This window comes from Narcine bancroftii, chromosome 2 (genome assembly GCF_036971445.1).
Source record: "Narcine bancroftii isolate sNarBan1 chromosome 2, sNarBan1.hap1, whole genome shotgun sequence".
Taxonomy (NCBI): domain Eukaryota; kingdom Metazoa; phylum Chordata; class Chondrichthyes; order Torpediniformes; family Narcinidae; genus Narcine; species Narcine bancroftii.
This window is the reverse complement of record NC_091470.1, coordinates 137,571,387-137,587,029: the sequence shown is the minus strand read 5'-3', so window position 1 is coordinate 137,587,029 and position 15,643 is coordinate 137,571,387. Positions and strand designations below refer to the sequence as shown.

At 39.4% G+C, this 15,643-nt stretch overlaps 1 protein-coding gene across 3 annotated transcripts in view; it reads right to left on the bottom strand.

Annotated features, from left to right (window-relative positions):
* The window catches only part of rtf1 (RTF1 homolog, Paf1/RNA polymerase II complex component), a 129,991-nt gene that overhangs the window by 88,017 nt on the left and 26,331 nt on the right, over positions 1-15,643 (bottom strand). For all 3 annotated transcript variants that reach the window (XM_069918129.1, XM_069918128.1, XM_069918127.1), the window contains exon 3: positions 751-898. In XM_069918129.1, the coding sequence (XP_069774230.1) occupies positions 751-898 (148 nt within the window). The remainder of the gene's footprint in view (positions 1-750; positions 899-15,643) is intronic.

Below are 15,643 nucleotides of genomic sequence, written 5' to 3'. Positions count from 1 at the left end.
TATTTGCATCAATGTCTGGTATGGAGGGGTCAATGCACAGGAAAAAGCTACAAAGAGTTGTAAACCCAGCCAGCGCCATCACGGGGATTAGTCTTCACTCCATTAAGGTCATCTTTAAGAGGTGGTGTCTCAAGCAAGCATCCTCTATTATCAAGGACCCTCACCACCCAGGCCATGCCTTTTCTCACCACTATCACCAGGAAGGAGGTAAAGGAGACCGAAAACACACACCCAATGTTACAAAAATAATTTTTTCCCTCTGGCATCAGATTTCTGAATGGACAATGAACTGATAGACACTACCTCACTTTTGTTTTAAAGACACTAATTATTAGTTTTAAATATTGTATTCACAGAACCATAATTTATAGCAATTTTTTCTTTTGTAATCCACAATTCTGTTGTCACAAAGCAACAAATTTTGTTCACGTTAATGACAATAAACCCGATTCTGATCTGACATCATACACCTTTCCATGATATCCATACTCCTACAGTCCTTTAACTGTCTAGGCACTGGCTTTGAAAAGCACTGCACAAGTCTTTCTACCCACTTGTTTGAAGTGCTCCATAGTGTTTCATTTCATTTTCATCTCTCAATTATAACACTGAGGCTTTTTAATTTTGATTATTCAATTTTGACATCTGATGGCTGCTGGCAAGGCTTGCATTTATTGCTCATTCCTATATGCTGGAGAGGTGGTGGTGAACTACCTTCCCCTGGTTTTCTCTGTACCATCCCAGAGTTACCTTCCTCTGGAGCAGAACTATCACCAGAGCTGTCTTCCACTGAGCTGCCAGAAGATGCCGTCTTGTTCACTGTTCTCTTGGTGGTTGGTTTCTTCTCTCCACTTTTGCCTTTTCCCTTCTTTTTGGTCTTGCTGCCTCCCACAGTCCACTGTGAAGAAATATACAATGTTAATAAACTTCTGCTGCAGTCAAAGACTACCTCCGATACATCACAGTCCACAAGGTTGTCTTTTAGACACAAATTTGTCATGCACAGAACCAATCTTTATTTCAGTATCATACTTTCAGTCAATCAGCCTCAAAAGAGGGCCTTCAGACAAACATGCCCATACTGACCAATTTACCCAATTTCATTTGCCTTTATTTGGCCCATATCCCCCTAAACCTTGCCTATCAATTCCCTGTCCAAATGTCTTTTAAACATTTGTAGTGGGCCGAGCGACTGCGCAGTTAGACAGGCCGCATTGCCTCTCCAGTCAGTTGGTACAAGATGGCATGGCCCCTCTTCCCTTCTCAGGAAAAGCCTGCGTTTGGCAGCACTCGTTGCTTGGGAAATGTTGCCACTTCCTGGTTGCACGTCACTAGGGAATCAGTGACTCGGCAAAGCGCTGATGTCACTTCCTTTGACCAGCGTGTCCCAGACAGGAAGCGGGTCGACCCCCAAAAGCAGCGGGAGAGATTTAAATAAAGTCAGTTATTGGTTCATCCTCCTGTTGTGTGGTTGTACTTCATTTCAGCAGCACTGCTGTTAAGCAGCTGCTACAGTGGTGACTCCGAAGGTTCCAACGAATCTGGAACCCACCTCAAACACGACAAAATACAGGATGCTGCTACTGTTACAGTTGCATCAATGCTGTGGATGTGCATTTGCCGCCCTTCTGGGTCAACCAGATCAGGAACTGGCTACAACTGGCTGAGTCACATTTCCACGACAGAGGCATTGTCTCAGAGGACACCAAGATCAGGCATATTGTCAGTGCCCTGGACTCTGCTACCGCAGCCAAAGTAACCTCCTTCGTTGAAAATCCTCCAATGGAGTGCAAGTACGAACAATTTCAGTGTTTCCTCCTCAATTCCCTGAACTCAGCTGGAATGAGCAAGGCCTGGCCAATAGAAACCCCTCCGAGCTCAAGCACGAAATGGTGGCTTTAGCGTATGAATGCACAAACTGCTCCTTGTTCAAGGCCCTGTTCCTCTCCAAGCTACCGGTGCACATTTCCTCCACAATATCAGACGTGGACTTCAGCGTCCCACACCTGGTAGCCAAGGAAGCAGACAGACTTTTCTACAACTTGCAGCAGAGCTCAGTACATGTACAGCCGATCTATGCCATCAGCGCCTCCTGCTCAGCCCCTGAACTGGGGCTTCCCTTCCGTCGGTTCCACCAGCAGTTATCGCAGCCCAACTGCAGTGCAATGAGCGCTCAGACAAATGGAGCGATTACTGTTTCTACCACCGCAGATGGGGCCGCAACACCTGGCCATGTGTCCCTCCATGCTCCTACCCCAATGCCGTCGAGCAAGCCAATGGGAAATTAACAGGCCGGCCGTCGATAAAGTGGCCTCGACGATTGGCACACAAAGGCCTACTCTATCTAAGGGACCAGTAGACAAGGAGGGATTTCCTAGTCAACATAGGTGCACCGATGTACTTCGAGCTCAAGCACAATCCCAAGAGCCTCCCCCTACAAACAGCCAATGGCTCCTCAATTCCAAGCTTCGGCACCCGTCTGGTCACAATCCATTCCGTGGAATTGTTTTCCTTTGGAAGTATACGATTGTGTCCATTGGGCAAGCCTTACTCGGAGCCCATTTCCTCCAGGCATACGAACTCCTGGTAGACATGAACAGATGCTGCTTGGTCAATGATAACATGTTCCAGTCATACCCCCTCACACTATGGCAACGTTCTTTTATGAATATGCCCCTTTACTGGCCAAGTATCCATCACTGTTGGGGCCCAATTTCCACGATGCTAAACCAGCTCATGGCTTGGAGCACACGAGACCACCGGACCACCAGAATACACACAGGAATGGTGCCTCCCGCAGGACAAACTCCTCCCAAGCCAAGACTGAGTTTGCTGCCATGAAGGAGTTAGGTATCATCTGCCGTTCAAACAGCCCCTGGGTGACCCCGCTGCACATGGTCCAGAAGAACTGCTGGAGTTGGCGTCCATGTGGCGACTACAGACAACTCAATTATGTCACAGACCCAGATAGATACCCCATCCCACACATCCAAGACTTCACTACACAGCTCCACGATTGCTGAATTTTCTCAAAGGGGAACCTCGTCAAGGGGTACCATCAGATTCTGGTGCATCCTAATGACATCCTAAAAATGGCCATTTTTAAATTTATATATATTTACACATTTCAGCCTTTGAGTCCCTGCAAATGTCTTTTGGATTAAACAACACAGCCCAGACATTTCAGCATCTCATGGACGTGGTTGGCAGGGACCTCAATTTCATCTTCATCTATCTGGATGACATCCTTATCGCCAGTCCCGACATCAGCACGCACAGGATCCGCCTGACTTGCCTTTTCGACAGGATGCAATGGTTCGGACTCACAGTGAACCCAGCTAAGAGCCAATTCGGCCTGGAAACAATTGATTTCCTTGGATACTGTATCACCTGGGAGGGTGTCATGCCCGCCGCTGGATAAGGTAGAAGCTATCCAGAAATTCCCCAGGCCGAGCACCATCAAAGGCCTACAGGAATTTCTCGGGATGGTAAACTTTTATCATCATTTCCTCCCAGGAGCACCCACCGTTATGCAACCTCATCAACTCGGCGACAAGTTCTTCCCCGAAAAGCAGCTCAAGAGATTCAAATAAAGTCAGTTACTGGTTCACCCTCATGTTGCATGGATGTACTTCATTTCAGAGGCGCTGCCGTTAGCAGCCACTACACATTGTAATTTTACCTGACAACCTATTCCATATAACCACCACCTTACAAATCCTCAAAATATTTTCGCCTCACCTTAATGACATTCTAAGATTTAGATTTTCCACCCTGTGTAAGGTAAAACATCATGAGATGGGAATGTGTAGGGAGTTACCCTGTACAGGGCAGTAACAAGAAGGGGAGGTGTCCTTGTACTCCTGTTAGGTAAAACATCATGAGATGGGAATGTACAGGGCTGTAACAAGATGTAAATGCATCCTTGTACTTACAAGATAAGAGAGACATTGATGGATTGAGAGGCAGGAAGCTAGCAGGGAAAGGATAGCAACAGTTTTAGTCATTGGACAAGTAATGATATGATGATGTTCTAAGCATGTATCCAAGGGTATAAAAAAATCACCATTTTGCTGATAACGGCAGAATGCATTCTCCGACTAACATGTTTAGTCGCAAGTGTTACAATCCGGTAATAAAGAACAAAGAACCCTGATTTCGACTCAGCCTGGTGTTTGTCTCACTCATTCATGAACAAAGCAGACCTAACACCTGTGAAAAAGACCATCTACTCTTTGCCTCTCATAATCTTATAAATCACTGCAAGGTTCCACATTAACCTCCATTTCAGGAAGAACAGTCCCAGCCTACCCAATCTCCTTTATAACCCAAGGCCTCCAATCCAGGCAACATTCTTGTGATTTTTTTTATTGTATTTCCTCTAGCTTAATTCCATCCTTCCTTTAGTGTACCAATGAGAACTTCAAACAATATTCCAACTGCAGCCCAACCAACCACATGACATCCGTCTCAACTCCAAGGTTTATTGTCTCAGCTAATGAGATAAAGCATACCATATGCCTTTTTTTTTTACCATTGCCTAACCACATCATCACTTTTTGAGTTCTCCATTCTTCTATCTTGGTCTTGCTGTGCAAATAATATCCCTGAGGGCTTTACCATTTTGTCCTTCCCCCATTTATTATTCCAAAATGTATCACTTTGCACTTGTTTGAGTTATATTCCGTCCGTCATTCCTTTGCACATTTTCTGTTTAGTTTGATCCTATTGCAACCTTAGACTGCCCACTATGTCAATTGCTATCTGCAAAATCAACCATGCCACCAACATTCTCTTCCAAATCATTAACATACATAGGAACATAGGAAGTAGGAACAGGAGTAGGCCAAAAATGGCCCATCGAGCCTGCTCCGCCATTCAATAAGATCATGGCTGATCTAATTTATGACCTAACTCCACCTACCTGCCTTCTCCCCATATCCCCCAATTCCTCTATCATGTAAAAATTTATCTAACCAAATTTTAAATATGTCTAATGAAGCAGCCTCAACCACTTCCCTGGAAAGATAATTCCAAACATTCACTACTCTCTGGGAAAAACTATTTTTCCTCATCTCTGTCCTAAATCTACTCCCCTGAATCTTGAGACTGCATCCTCTCGTTTTAGTTTCCCCAGCCAGCTCAAAAAACCTTCCTACATCTATCCTATTCATACCCTTCATAATCCTATATGTTTCTATAAGATCTCCTCTCATTCTTCTGAACTCGAGCGAATACAATCCTAGACGATTTAATCTTTCATCATAAGTCAACCCCTTCATCCCAGGGATCAACCTAGTAAACCTCCTCTGGACCATCTCCAAAGCCAGTATATCCTTCCTCAAATATGGAGACCAGAACTGGACACAGTACTCCAGGTGCGGTCTCACCAGTACCTTGTACAGTTGCAACATTACCTCCCTACTCCTGAATTCAATTCCTCTAGCGATGAAGGCCAACATTCCATTTGCCTTCTTAATAACCTGCTGCACCTGCAACCTAACTTTTTGCGATTCATGCACAAGCACTCCCAAGTCCCTCTGAACAACAGCATGCTGTAGTTTTTCACCATTTAAATAATATTCAGCTATTTTATTTTTCTTGCCAAAATGGATAACCTCACACTTACTAACTTTGTACTCCATCTGCCAGACCTTTGCCCACTCATCCAGCTTAACTATATCCCTCTGCAGACTCTCCACATCCTCATTACAATTTGCTCTTCCACTCAATTTGGTGTCATCCGCAAACTTGGCTACACCACATTTTGTCCCCTCCTCCAAGTCATCAATGTAAATGATGAACAGTTGTGGGCCTAACACCGACCCCTGCGGCACCCCACTTACCACTCTCTGCCAACCTGAAAAACTCCCACTTATCCCGACTCTCTGCCTCCTGTCAGACAACCAATTTTCGATCCATGCCAATAGACTTCCCCGGACTCCACTTTCCTGTAACTTACCGATAAGTCTCTTGTGCGGCACCTTATCAAATGCTTTCTGGAAATCCAAATATACAACATCAACCTGTTCCCCTCTATCCACCGCACCCATTATATCCTCAAAGAATCCTAACAAGTTTGTCAAACAAGATCTTTCCTTTCTAAAACCATGCTGCGTCTGCCTGATTGAACCCTTACGTTCCAAAAGTTTCACTATTTCATCTTTAATAACGGCTTCAAGCATTTTTCCAACTACAGACGTCAAGCTAATTGGCCGATAATTTCCAGTCTTCTGTCTACATCTCTTCTTAAAAAGTGGTGTGACATTTGCTGTCTTCCAGTCTGCCGGGACCTGCCCAGAATCCAAGGAATTTTGGTATATGACCACCAATGCATCAACTATAACTTCTGCCATTTCCATCAGAACCCTTGGATGCATATCATCGGGACCAGGTGATTTGTCTGGCTTTAGTTCCATTAGTTTCTCCATCACTACTTCCTTTGTAACAACTATTTTATCAAGGCCCTCCCCAACATTCGCATCCTTTTAACTCTGCACTTGGGCATGCTGGACATGTCTTCCATCGTGATGACTGACACAAAATATTTGTTCAATGCCGCGGCCATTTCCTCATTTTTTGCTACCAGTTTTCCTTTCTCATCCTCCAAGGGTCCTATGTTAACTCTGGCCACCCTCTTCCGTTTTATATATTTATAAATTTTTTTGCTTTCTGTTTTTATATTTTGTGCCAATTTACTTTCATAATCCTTTTTCCCATTTCTTATTACCCGCTTTGTAACCCCTTGTTGTCTCTTAAAGTTATCCCAATCTTCCAGTTTCCCACTGCTCTTTGCAGCTTTGTACACCTGCATCTTCAATTTTATACTCTCCTTTATTTCCTTTGTTAACCACGGTTGATTTTTCCCTCCCTTGCTGCCCTTTTTCCTGACCGGAATATATTTTTGTTGAGCATTACAAAATATTTCTTTGAAAATCTTCCACTGTTCCTCAACTGTTTCATCAATTAGCCTGTGCTCCCAGTCCACTCTGCCCAATTCCTCCCTCATCCTATGGTAGTCACCCCTGTTTAAGCATAATATATTAGTTTTAGATCTAACTATTTCCCCTTTCATCTGAATGAGAAATTCAATCATACTATGATCGCTATTTCCCAGATGGTCTCTATTACATCATTTACTCTACCTATCTCCTTGCACAACACTAGATCCAGGAGAGCATTTTCTCTTGTGGATTCCTTAACATGCTGCTCAAGAAAGCTATCACAGATGCATTGTATGAAGTCCTCTTCCAGACTCCCACGACCAACTTGATTTTCCCAATCTATGTGGAAGTCCCCCCATGACTACTGCCATATCATTATTACATGCCTCACTTATCTCTCTATTTATTTCCTATGCCACTAAACTAATGCTATTTGGTGGACGATAGACAAACCATAAAGATCCACTGATGCCTGGGGCACACCATTGGCTACAGGTCTGCAATATAAAAAACAACTGTCCAATACCACCCTCTTCCTCCTCCACCAAGCCCAATTTGAGCATCATCCTGAAAAAAATGGAGAATTTGAGTAACAGATTCCTAAATGTTAAAAAGGTGATGAGAGATAACGGAGAAAATGACCGAAATAAAAGATTGTTGAAGACCTAAAAGAGGGATGGGTTGCGCAGAGATTTAATTTACAAAAACACGTGAAAAACTTACGGCTTTGGGAAAAAAAAGCCAAAGAATGAGAGTCTGATAAACAAGAACTACTAGACAAAATTGACCATATGGAGTAGTTTAGTCGACAGAAAAATGTCTGAATCATTGGAGTGAAGGAAGGAATCGAGGGAAGAGACCCGATGAACTTTTTTCAAAAATGGATCCCATAAATGTTGGGAGAAGACAAATTTGGAGAAAATATGCCTATTGAGAGAGCTCACTGAACACCCAGACCCAGAAGAGCCGGCGATCAGAGACCAAGACCAGTTCTGGTGAGACTTTTAAGCTACTGACAACGGGAGATAATTCTGGGAGCAGAATGTGATTACTCTAAGCAGAATAATGGCCCGCCCGAGGTTGATCATGAAAAGGTACTAATTTTTCAAGACTTTAGCCCGACCTTGATTAAACATAGAAAATAATTTGAAGATGTGAAAAGACAATTACATGCTAAAACATGAAATACTCAATGATATATCCCATGACACTGAGGGTCAAAGTAGCAGAAACCGGCAATTTTTCAAGATCAAAAACGAGGTGGAAGACTTTCTGTGAACTTTGTAAAAAAAATTTAAGTTTATCGAGGGAGATGATCGTGAAAATATTTAAAATGAATCTAAGTAAAGGTTGTATATTTTTGTTAAACCATTCTGCATTTATTGTTTAAAAGTAACGTGCACAGAAATGTTCACAGAGAGCTCAGTAAAGGGGAAAAAAACTCTGGGAAAAGTGGTGGCAGGTTGGAGACTTCAATCTAAGGGGGAGAATGGCACCTGGAAAGTAGTAACAAAAAAAAGGGCACTAAAGAGAGTGGTTCTTCTTCCTCGAGAGATTCCACTAGCTTTTGGGGCTCTCAGTATATGTCACCATTGGGTCAGGGACATTGTGTTTTACGTAAAGGGGAAGGATAATATTATTTAAAAGGTCAGAAATTTTACTGTTACAAAATATTGTTTTAAAGAAGAGTATGGACAGAACATTAAAATGTATTAACTTTAATGTTAATGGAATTAACGGGTTGGTGAAGAGAAAATGGATCTTGGCATACCTAAAAAAGTTAAACGTGTATATAGTCTTTTTACAGCAAACACTTCTTACCAAATTGGAACATGCAAAATTAAAGAGGATGGCTGGGGCAAGTAATATTGTCTTTATTTGGATCAAAAGCAAGAGGTATAGTGACTTTAATTAATAAAAATATACCAATAATAGAAGAGACATTAACAGCTCAAGCTGGAAGATTTGTAATGGCACATTGTAAAAATTTATGTAGAATCATACACGTTTATTAATATTTATGTCCTAAATTATGAAAAAGTCTTTATGAAGGATATCTTTTTAAAAACTGCAGGGGGACGGCAAAATATATTGATTGGAGATTTCAATTTTTGTTTGGATCAAATATTGGACAAATCAGCGCAAATAATAACAAAAGCCACAAAAATGACACTATCATTTATTTATTTTTTAAACTTTATTTATTCGTTCAAAAAACAAATAATGACATATGCAGCAATTAAACATGAACATTTTTTCATATATTTAAAAAAAAAGATCCCCCCCTTCAGCCAAGGAGAGCCATAAAAAAAGAAAAAAAAAAGAATATTTTTAAAAAAAGTTAAATATACAAATTAAAATCTAATCAATATAAATTGAAATGTAAATATTCCGAGTATAACAACCACATTAATTAAAGAATTATAATTATCATGCAAAACATGTAATTTTTCTCATTATTAAACAATATTTCATCTCATTATAGCATCTATTAATATCAATCATATTTGTATCTTTCCACATACTAGCAATACATTTTTTCTCTACGGATAAAGCTAAATATACAAAAGCAAGCTGAAACTTATCTAATTCCAAGCGTTTCAAAGGTTGCAAACTACCCAATAAAAATACTGTTGGATCTAAAACTATTTTAATCTTATACAGATATTCTAAAAACGATTTGAATTTTCTTCCAAAAAGATTACATATGTATACATGACCAAACAGCATGAAAAAAAGTTCCAACCGTATCACCACATCTAAAACACAAATCTGATTCATTAAAACCATATTTTTTTAATTTTTCAGGTGTCAAATATAATTGATGTAAAAAAATTGTAATTAATCATTGCATGACATGCATTTATCAATCTAGTAACACTATTATAACAAATATCTGACCAATCCTCTTCAGAAAAAGTAAAGCCAATATCCGCTTCCCTTTTAATTTTAGATCTATCCCAACCCTTTTTATCCATCCCATTCTGTAATATTTGATACATATATGAAATATAACCCTTCTCTGCTACCTTCATAAGGGAAGTCTCAAATTTAGTCATTTTAGGTAAAATCATATCTCTACCAAACATACATTTTACCAAATATCAAATTTGATAATAAAGAAATAAAGAATTCTTATCAATACCAAAATCTTCCCTTATCTGATTAAAAGATAAAAACTTACCCTCTTTAAAACAATCTCCCAAATTTTCCACACCTTTAAATCTCCAATGCAATAAACTTTGATTATGTATTGAAAAAGAAATAAGTTGATTATTATACAATGGAGTCAAAGCCAATAATTTACCCCAAGAACCTATCACTTTATTTTTCTTTATCCATAACTTCATTAAATGTTTTAATAGGCACATTATATTGTTGTAACAAATTTATATTCCATCTAAACAAAATTTGATGTATTTCAAATTCAGAAATACTTGCCATCTCAATTTTAGCCCAACTAGGAGGCCGTACCAAATCCATCAATGAACTAATAAATTTAAGTTGGGCTGCCTCATAATAATTTTGAAAATGTGGTAAACATAATCCCACTAACTCGACAATATCATTTATTAAGTATTTAAATCTAATTGATATATGGAGGCAGCTTAACCCTGTAGAAAGAGACTATTCATTCTACTCAAGGGTACATGATTCACATTCAAGGATTGACTTATTTTCAATGTTTGTCCAGTTACAAAGTAGAGTGGTAAAAACAGAGTACTTGGCAAGACTTTTATCAGACCACTTGCCATTAACAACAACTATTATAATGGGAAAGCTAGAAAGTATTATTGATGGTGCCTTAATGCTACATTATTAAAAAGAAAGGATTTTTGTGATTTATTAAGAGATAGAAATATTTTGTGAAAACAATTTTCCTTCCACTGCAAAAGTTTTCTAATATGGGATACACTTAAAGCTTATTTGAGGGAACAAATGATTTCTTACACTAAAGACCATAAGAGTGAATATGCAAGAGATTTAGACGGTCTAGATGTAACAAAATTGAAAAAATAATATCAGATACCAGGAACACAATAAAAATATAGAATATTAGAGAACAAAAAGTTACAATAGAATAAATTACTAACATATAAAATGGAAAAAATGATATTAAAAACTGAACAAAAATATTATGAACAAGGAGAACGGCTGCATGAAGTGTTATCTTGGCAGGTTAAAGCAGAGTTATCCAAAATGATAAATGCAATAGAAACAGAAGCTGATACTATAACATATAATCAAAAAGAAAGAAATAATACATTTAGACAATACTATATGGAACTGTACAAATCAGAATTAGTGGATGAAAATGAGACGGAAGAAGAACTAGGAGAGAGAAAAAGATGATTTAGATGCTCCTTTTATAAAAGAAATAGATAATGCTCTGTACTTTGCAAGCTAATAAACCCTCGAGTTCTATAAACAATTTAAAGATCTGTTGATGCCTCTTTTGATGGACGTGTTAGACCAGATATTGGAGACCCAAACCCTCCCAGAAACTTTTTTCAACTGCTATAATCACAATGCCACTGAAGAAAGGTAGAGATCCATTAAAAACCTCAGCGTACAGACCAATATCACTTCTGAATGAAGTCTGTAAAATTCTAGCAAAGGCACTAACCAACAGACAGGGTGGGTATTTTTCAAAATTAATACATCCAGATCAGGTGGGATTTGTAAAAGGAAGAGATTCTTCAAATAGCCTAATAGCAAAATCTAAATATTACCATTTCTCTAGATTCAAAGAAAGCATTCAATTGATTAGAATGGTCTTTCTTAATTAAAATATTGGAAAAATTTGGTGTAGGTAGAAAATTTATAAATTGGATAAAAGCTCTCTATCATAAGCCACAAGCTAAAATTATAAATAATAATAACCAAAGGTCATCTATTTTTCCCTTGAGTAGATCAAGTAGACAGGGGTGTCCCTTATCTCCAGCATTATTCATCCTAACTATTGAGCCTCTGGCATAAATTATAAGAGGAGATCCGGATATTAAGGACTTTAAAGTTGAAAAAGAAAAACAAAATTAGGTTATTTGCTGATAATGTGCTATTATCATGCCGGACCTGGCTGAATCATTGATACAATGTCAGAAAAATATGGAAGAATATCAGGATATAAAATAAATATGGATAAAAGTGAAACAATGCCATTGCAGAACTTTGGTTATGAAAGATACCAAAAAAGTAGTAGATTTCAATGGATGAAAGGTGGAATTAAATACTTAGGAATAAAGTCATAATAATTTACAGAATTTATATAAGCTTTATTATACCCCTCTGCAGTTCCTGCACCTAATGGCGCGAGTCTTGTGGCACCTAGTCCTCTTTCCTGATGGCAGCAGCGAGAACAGAGCATGTGCTGGGTGGTGTGGGTCTTTGATGATTGCTGCTGCTCGCCAATGGCAGCTTTCCATGTAGGTTTTCCTAATGGTGAGGAGAGTTTTGCCTGTGATGTACTGGGTTATGTCCACTACCTTTGAAGGGCTTTCCACTTGGAGGTATTGGTGCCTCCAGTTATGTAGCCAGTCAGCACACTTTCCACTGCATATATGTCGAAGTTTGCCACAGCTTCCAAAGTCGTATGGTACCTCTGCAAACGTCAGAGATCGTAGAGGTGCTGATATGCTTTCTTCGCGATGACATTAGTATGGTAGGTCCAAGAAAGATCCTCTAAGATAGTGACTCCCAAGAATTTAAATTTGCTCACCCTCACCACATCTGATCCCCCAAAGATTACAGGATCGTACACCTCTGGTTTTTCCTTCTAAACCCTCACAATAAGTTTCTTGGTTTTGGTGATATTGAGTGCAGGTTGTTAGTACACAATTCAGCTAAACTTTTATTCTCCCTTCTGTATGCTAGCTCATCATCCCTTTTTAATACAACCCATTACTGGGGTATAGTTATTGTCATCTGTGTCACACAATCGAAGGTGTGAAGTGAGTAGAGTCTATCAGGCAAGATTCACCCTAGACTAGAAAAAAACCATGCTGACATCTGCCTATTTAACCAAGCGCCACCAAATGACCCAAAACCTCATGATTAATAATATACTCTAACATCTTTCTAACCACAACGCCAGGCTAACTGGCCTGTAATTCCGTCTTTTGTCTCCATCTCTTCTTAAAGAGTAGAGTGACATATGTAACTTTCCAGTCCTCCAGAACTATTACAGGATCCAGAGATTCTTGCAAGATCACAACCAAAGCCATCACCATCTCAACTACCTCTTTTAGAAACCTGGGGTGTGACCTATGCTATCCTTAACCAGTCCTCATCTTTCCAAATATCCCTCAGAAACTCTTCCAGTAACTTTCTCACCAACCAATGGTTCCCTGGATAGATACAAAAATCTCTACCACAGCCACAGAAATTCCTCAATTTTTTCTCACATCTTAGGATATTCTTTGTCAGACTCTAGAGATTTAAACACTTCCACACTACCAATGTGCTTCAGGAACACAGAGTCCTTCAGCACGGAAACAGGCCCATGCCAACTGTTTTATCTGTCTAATCTAATCCCATTTGACTGCATCAAGTCTGTATACTTCAAAAGACTAATCTACTTATGTGGCTAAACATCTGCTCAACAATGATAGTATCTGAATCTATACCTCTGCAGGGTGTTCCAGATATCAATCACTAAAAATAAACAGCCCCCAGATCTTCTTTAAAATCCTTCACCCAATTCCTCTTGCTTTTGATATTGCTTCTATGGTTAAAAAAATTAATTCTGATAATCTGCACTATCCCTCTTCACTCCTGATGAAAATAAATGCTAATAATGGGATTTTTTTAACACAGTGTCTCATAAGGCACTTAGCATCACAGTTAACATATTACAGGAAGCTGCTATAACCCATTCTGCAAGAACAGATTTGAACAAGAGATATACCTTCTGGGTGGTGTTGTATAATGGATCCTTATATCCTTCTCTAAGCGAACAGATAGAAGATAAATGTGGTTTCCTTTACACTGGAGAAACTAAATGCAAATTGGGTGATTGCTTTCTGGAGCATTCAGTGTGCAAGCTTCTTGTTCCCTGCAATTTTAATTTCCCATTCTTCCTTCAGCTCTCTGTGGTCTCTTGAACTGTTAGAAGGCCAAACCAAGGTTGAAAATCTTCTGGCTGGGCATAGACTTCTGGACTCAATATCAGAATTGGTAATTGCTGCTAGTCATCCATCTGATAAAAGGTTTTCAACCTGAAATGTTATCTCAGATTCTATTTCCACAGATGATTTCAGCATTTTCTATTTTATTTCACAGTTCCAGCATTTGTGACTATTTTCAGAGAAACCTAGGGTTAGTTATGAGCAGCTGGAATGGGAGATGGCCATTGAAAGTCACCACATTATGCACCTTCTTCACCATCCAGTCTGTCTGAATTGCCACTTTCCATGAACTATGGACTTATGCTCATCTGTCTCTCTGCTCATTAACACTCCCCAGGGCACTGGCAATCAACATGTATGCCCTGTCCGGTTTTAAATCTCAAATGCATCACTTTGCACTTATCCAAGATAAATTCCTTCATCCACTTCCCAGTTTGTCCAAATCCAGTTAGAAGCTTAGATAATCTTTTTTCACTGTCCATTACCCCACCAATTTTGGGGAGGTCCACAAACATATTAACCATGCCACTTATATTTTCATCCAAATCATTAAGATTCCTTTACTGTCACGCAATAAAATAGGCTTAATACCACTGTTACAGGTTATATTATATTTTATATTTTTTAATGTCTTTAAAAGAGATAGATTGTGGGGGTTCAGTGTAGGTCACTTCACAAACAGAGTAACAACACATAGCTCATTTAAAATGCAAGAGCTTTGACTAAAGCTAGACATTCAAGCACCAGTGATTTTGCAAAGACAATGAAACTGATTTGGAAAGAAATTTCAAAAGCAGGTGCAAATGATACAGTCCAGGCTCAAAGTGCTGATAAGATCTTTCAAAGATTGGGTTTTGGACTCTTGGGAAGGTGTTCTGGTTTTTACAAGCAGAAAGAGAAAAAAAAACAAACAAGATTGCTCATTTAGAGAGAGGTCAGTTCTACAGTAGCTTTTGGAGGCTGCAACATGGCAAGCTGGCAGGCTTGTTGAAATCCCCATTTGTAGATGGGTTACGAATTCTGAGTTCAGCCTGTTGAAAACCCGTGTAGACCTTACAAGAGCAAATATCTCAAATAGCTGGCTAGAGTGTTTCTCCCGAAATAAGGGAAACAAGAGGAGCTATGTGGTGACCTGGAAGAAGAGATCATCATTTGGAAAACCCATATACTGGCTGTCCACTCTCATAAACTTTACCCACCTTTATTAAGTTGCCACTCAGTCTCTATCACTCCAAAGAGAAAAGCCCCAGGTTGCACAATCTTTCTTTCAACTTAGCATGCTTAGCATAGCGGTGAGTGCACCGCTTGTAACAGCACCAGCAAATCCGGCACTGTCTGCAAAAGTTTGAACGTTCTCCCATGTCTGCATGGGTTTACACCACATTTCAAAACATACAGGGCCTGAAGGTCAGTTGGGTGTAATTGAGTGGCATAGGCTTTTAGACCAGAAGGACCTGTTACTGTACCTTGCTACATATCTAAATTTTAAGAAGAATCTCCTCTACATCCTCTCTAAAGCTTCCACATCCTTCTTACAAAGAGACAACAAGAACAGAACATAATACTCTAAGT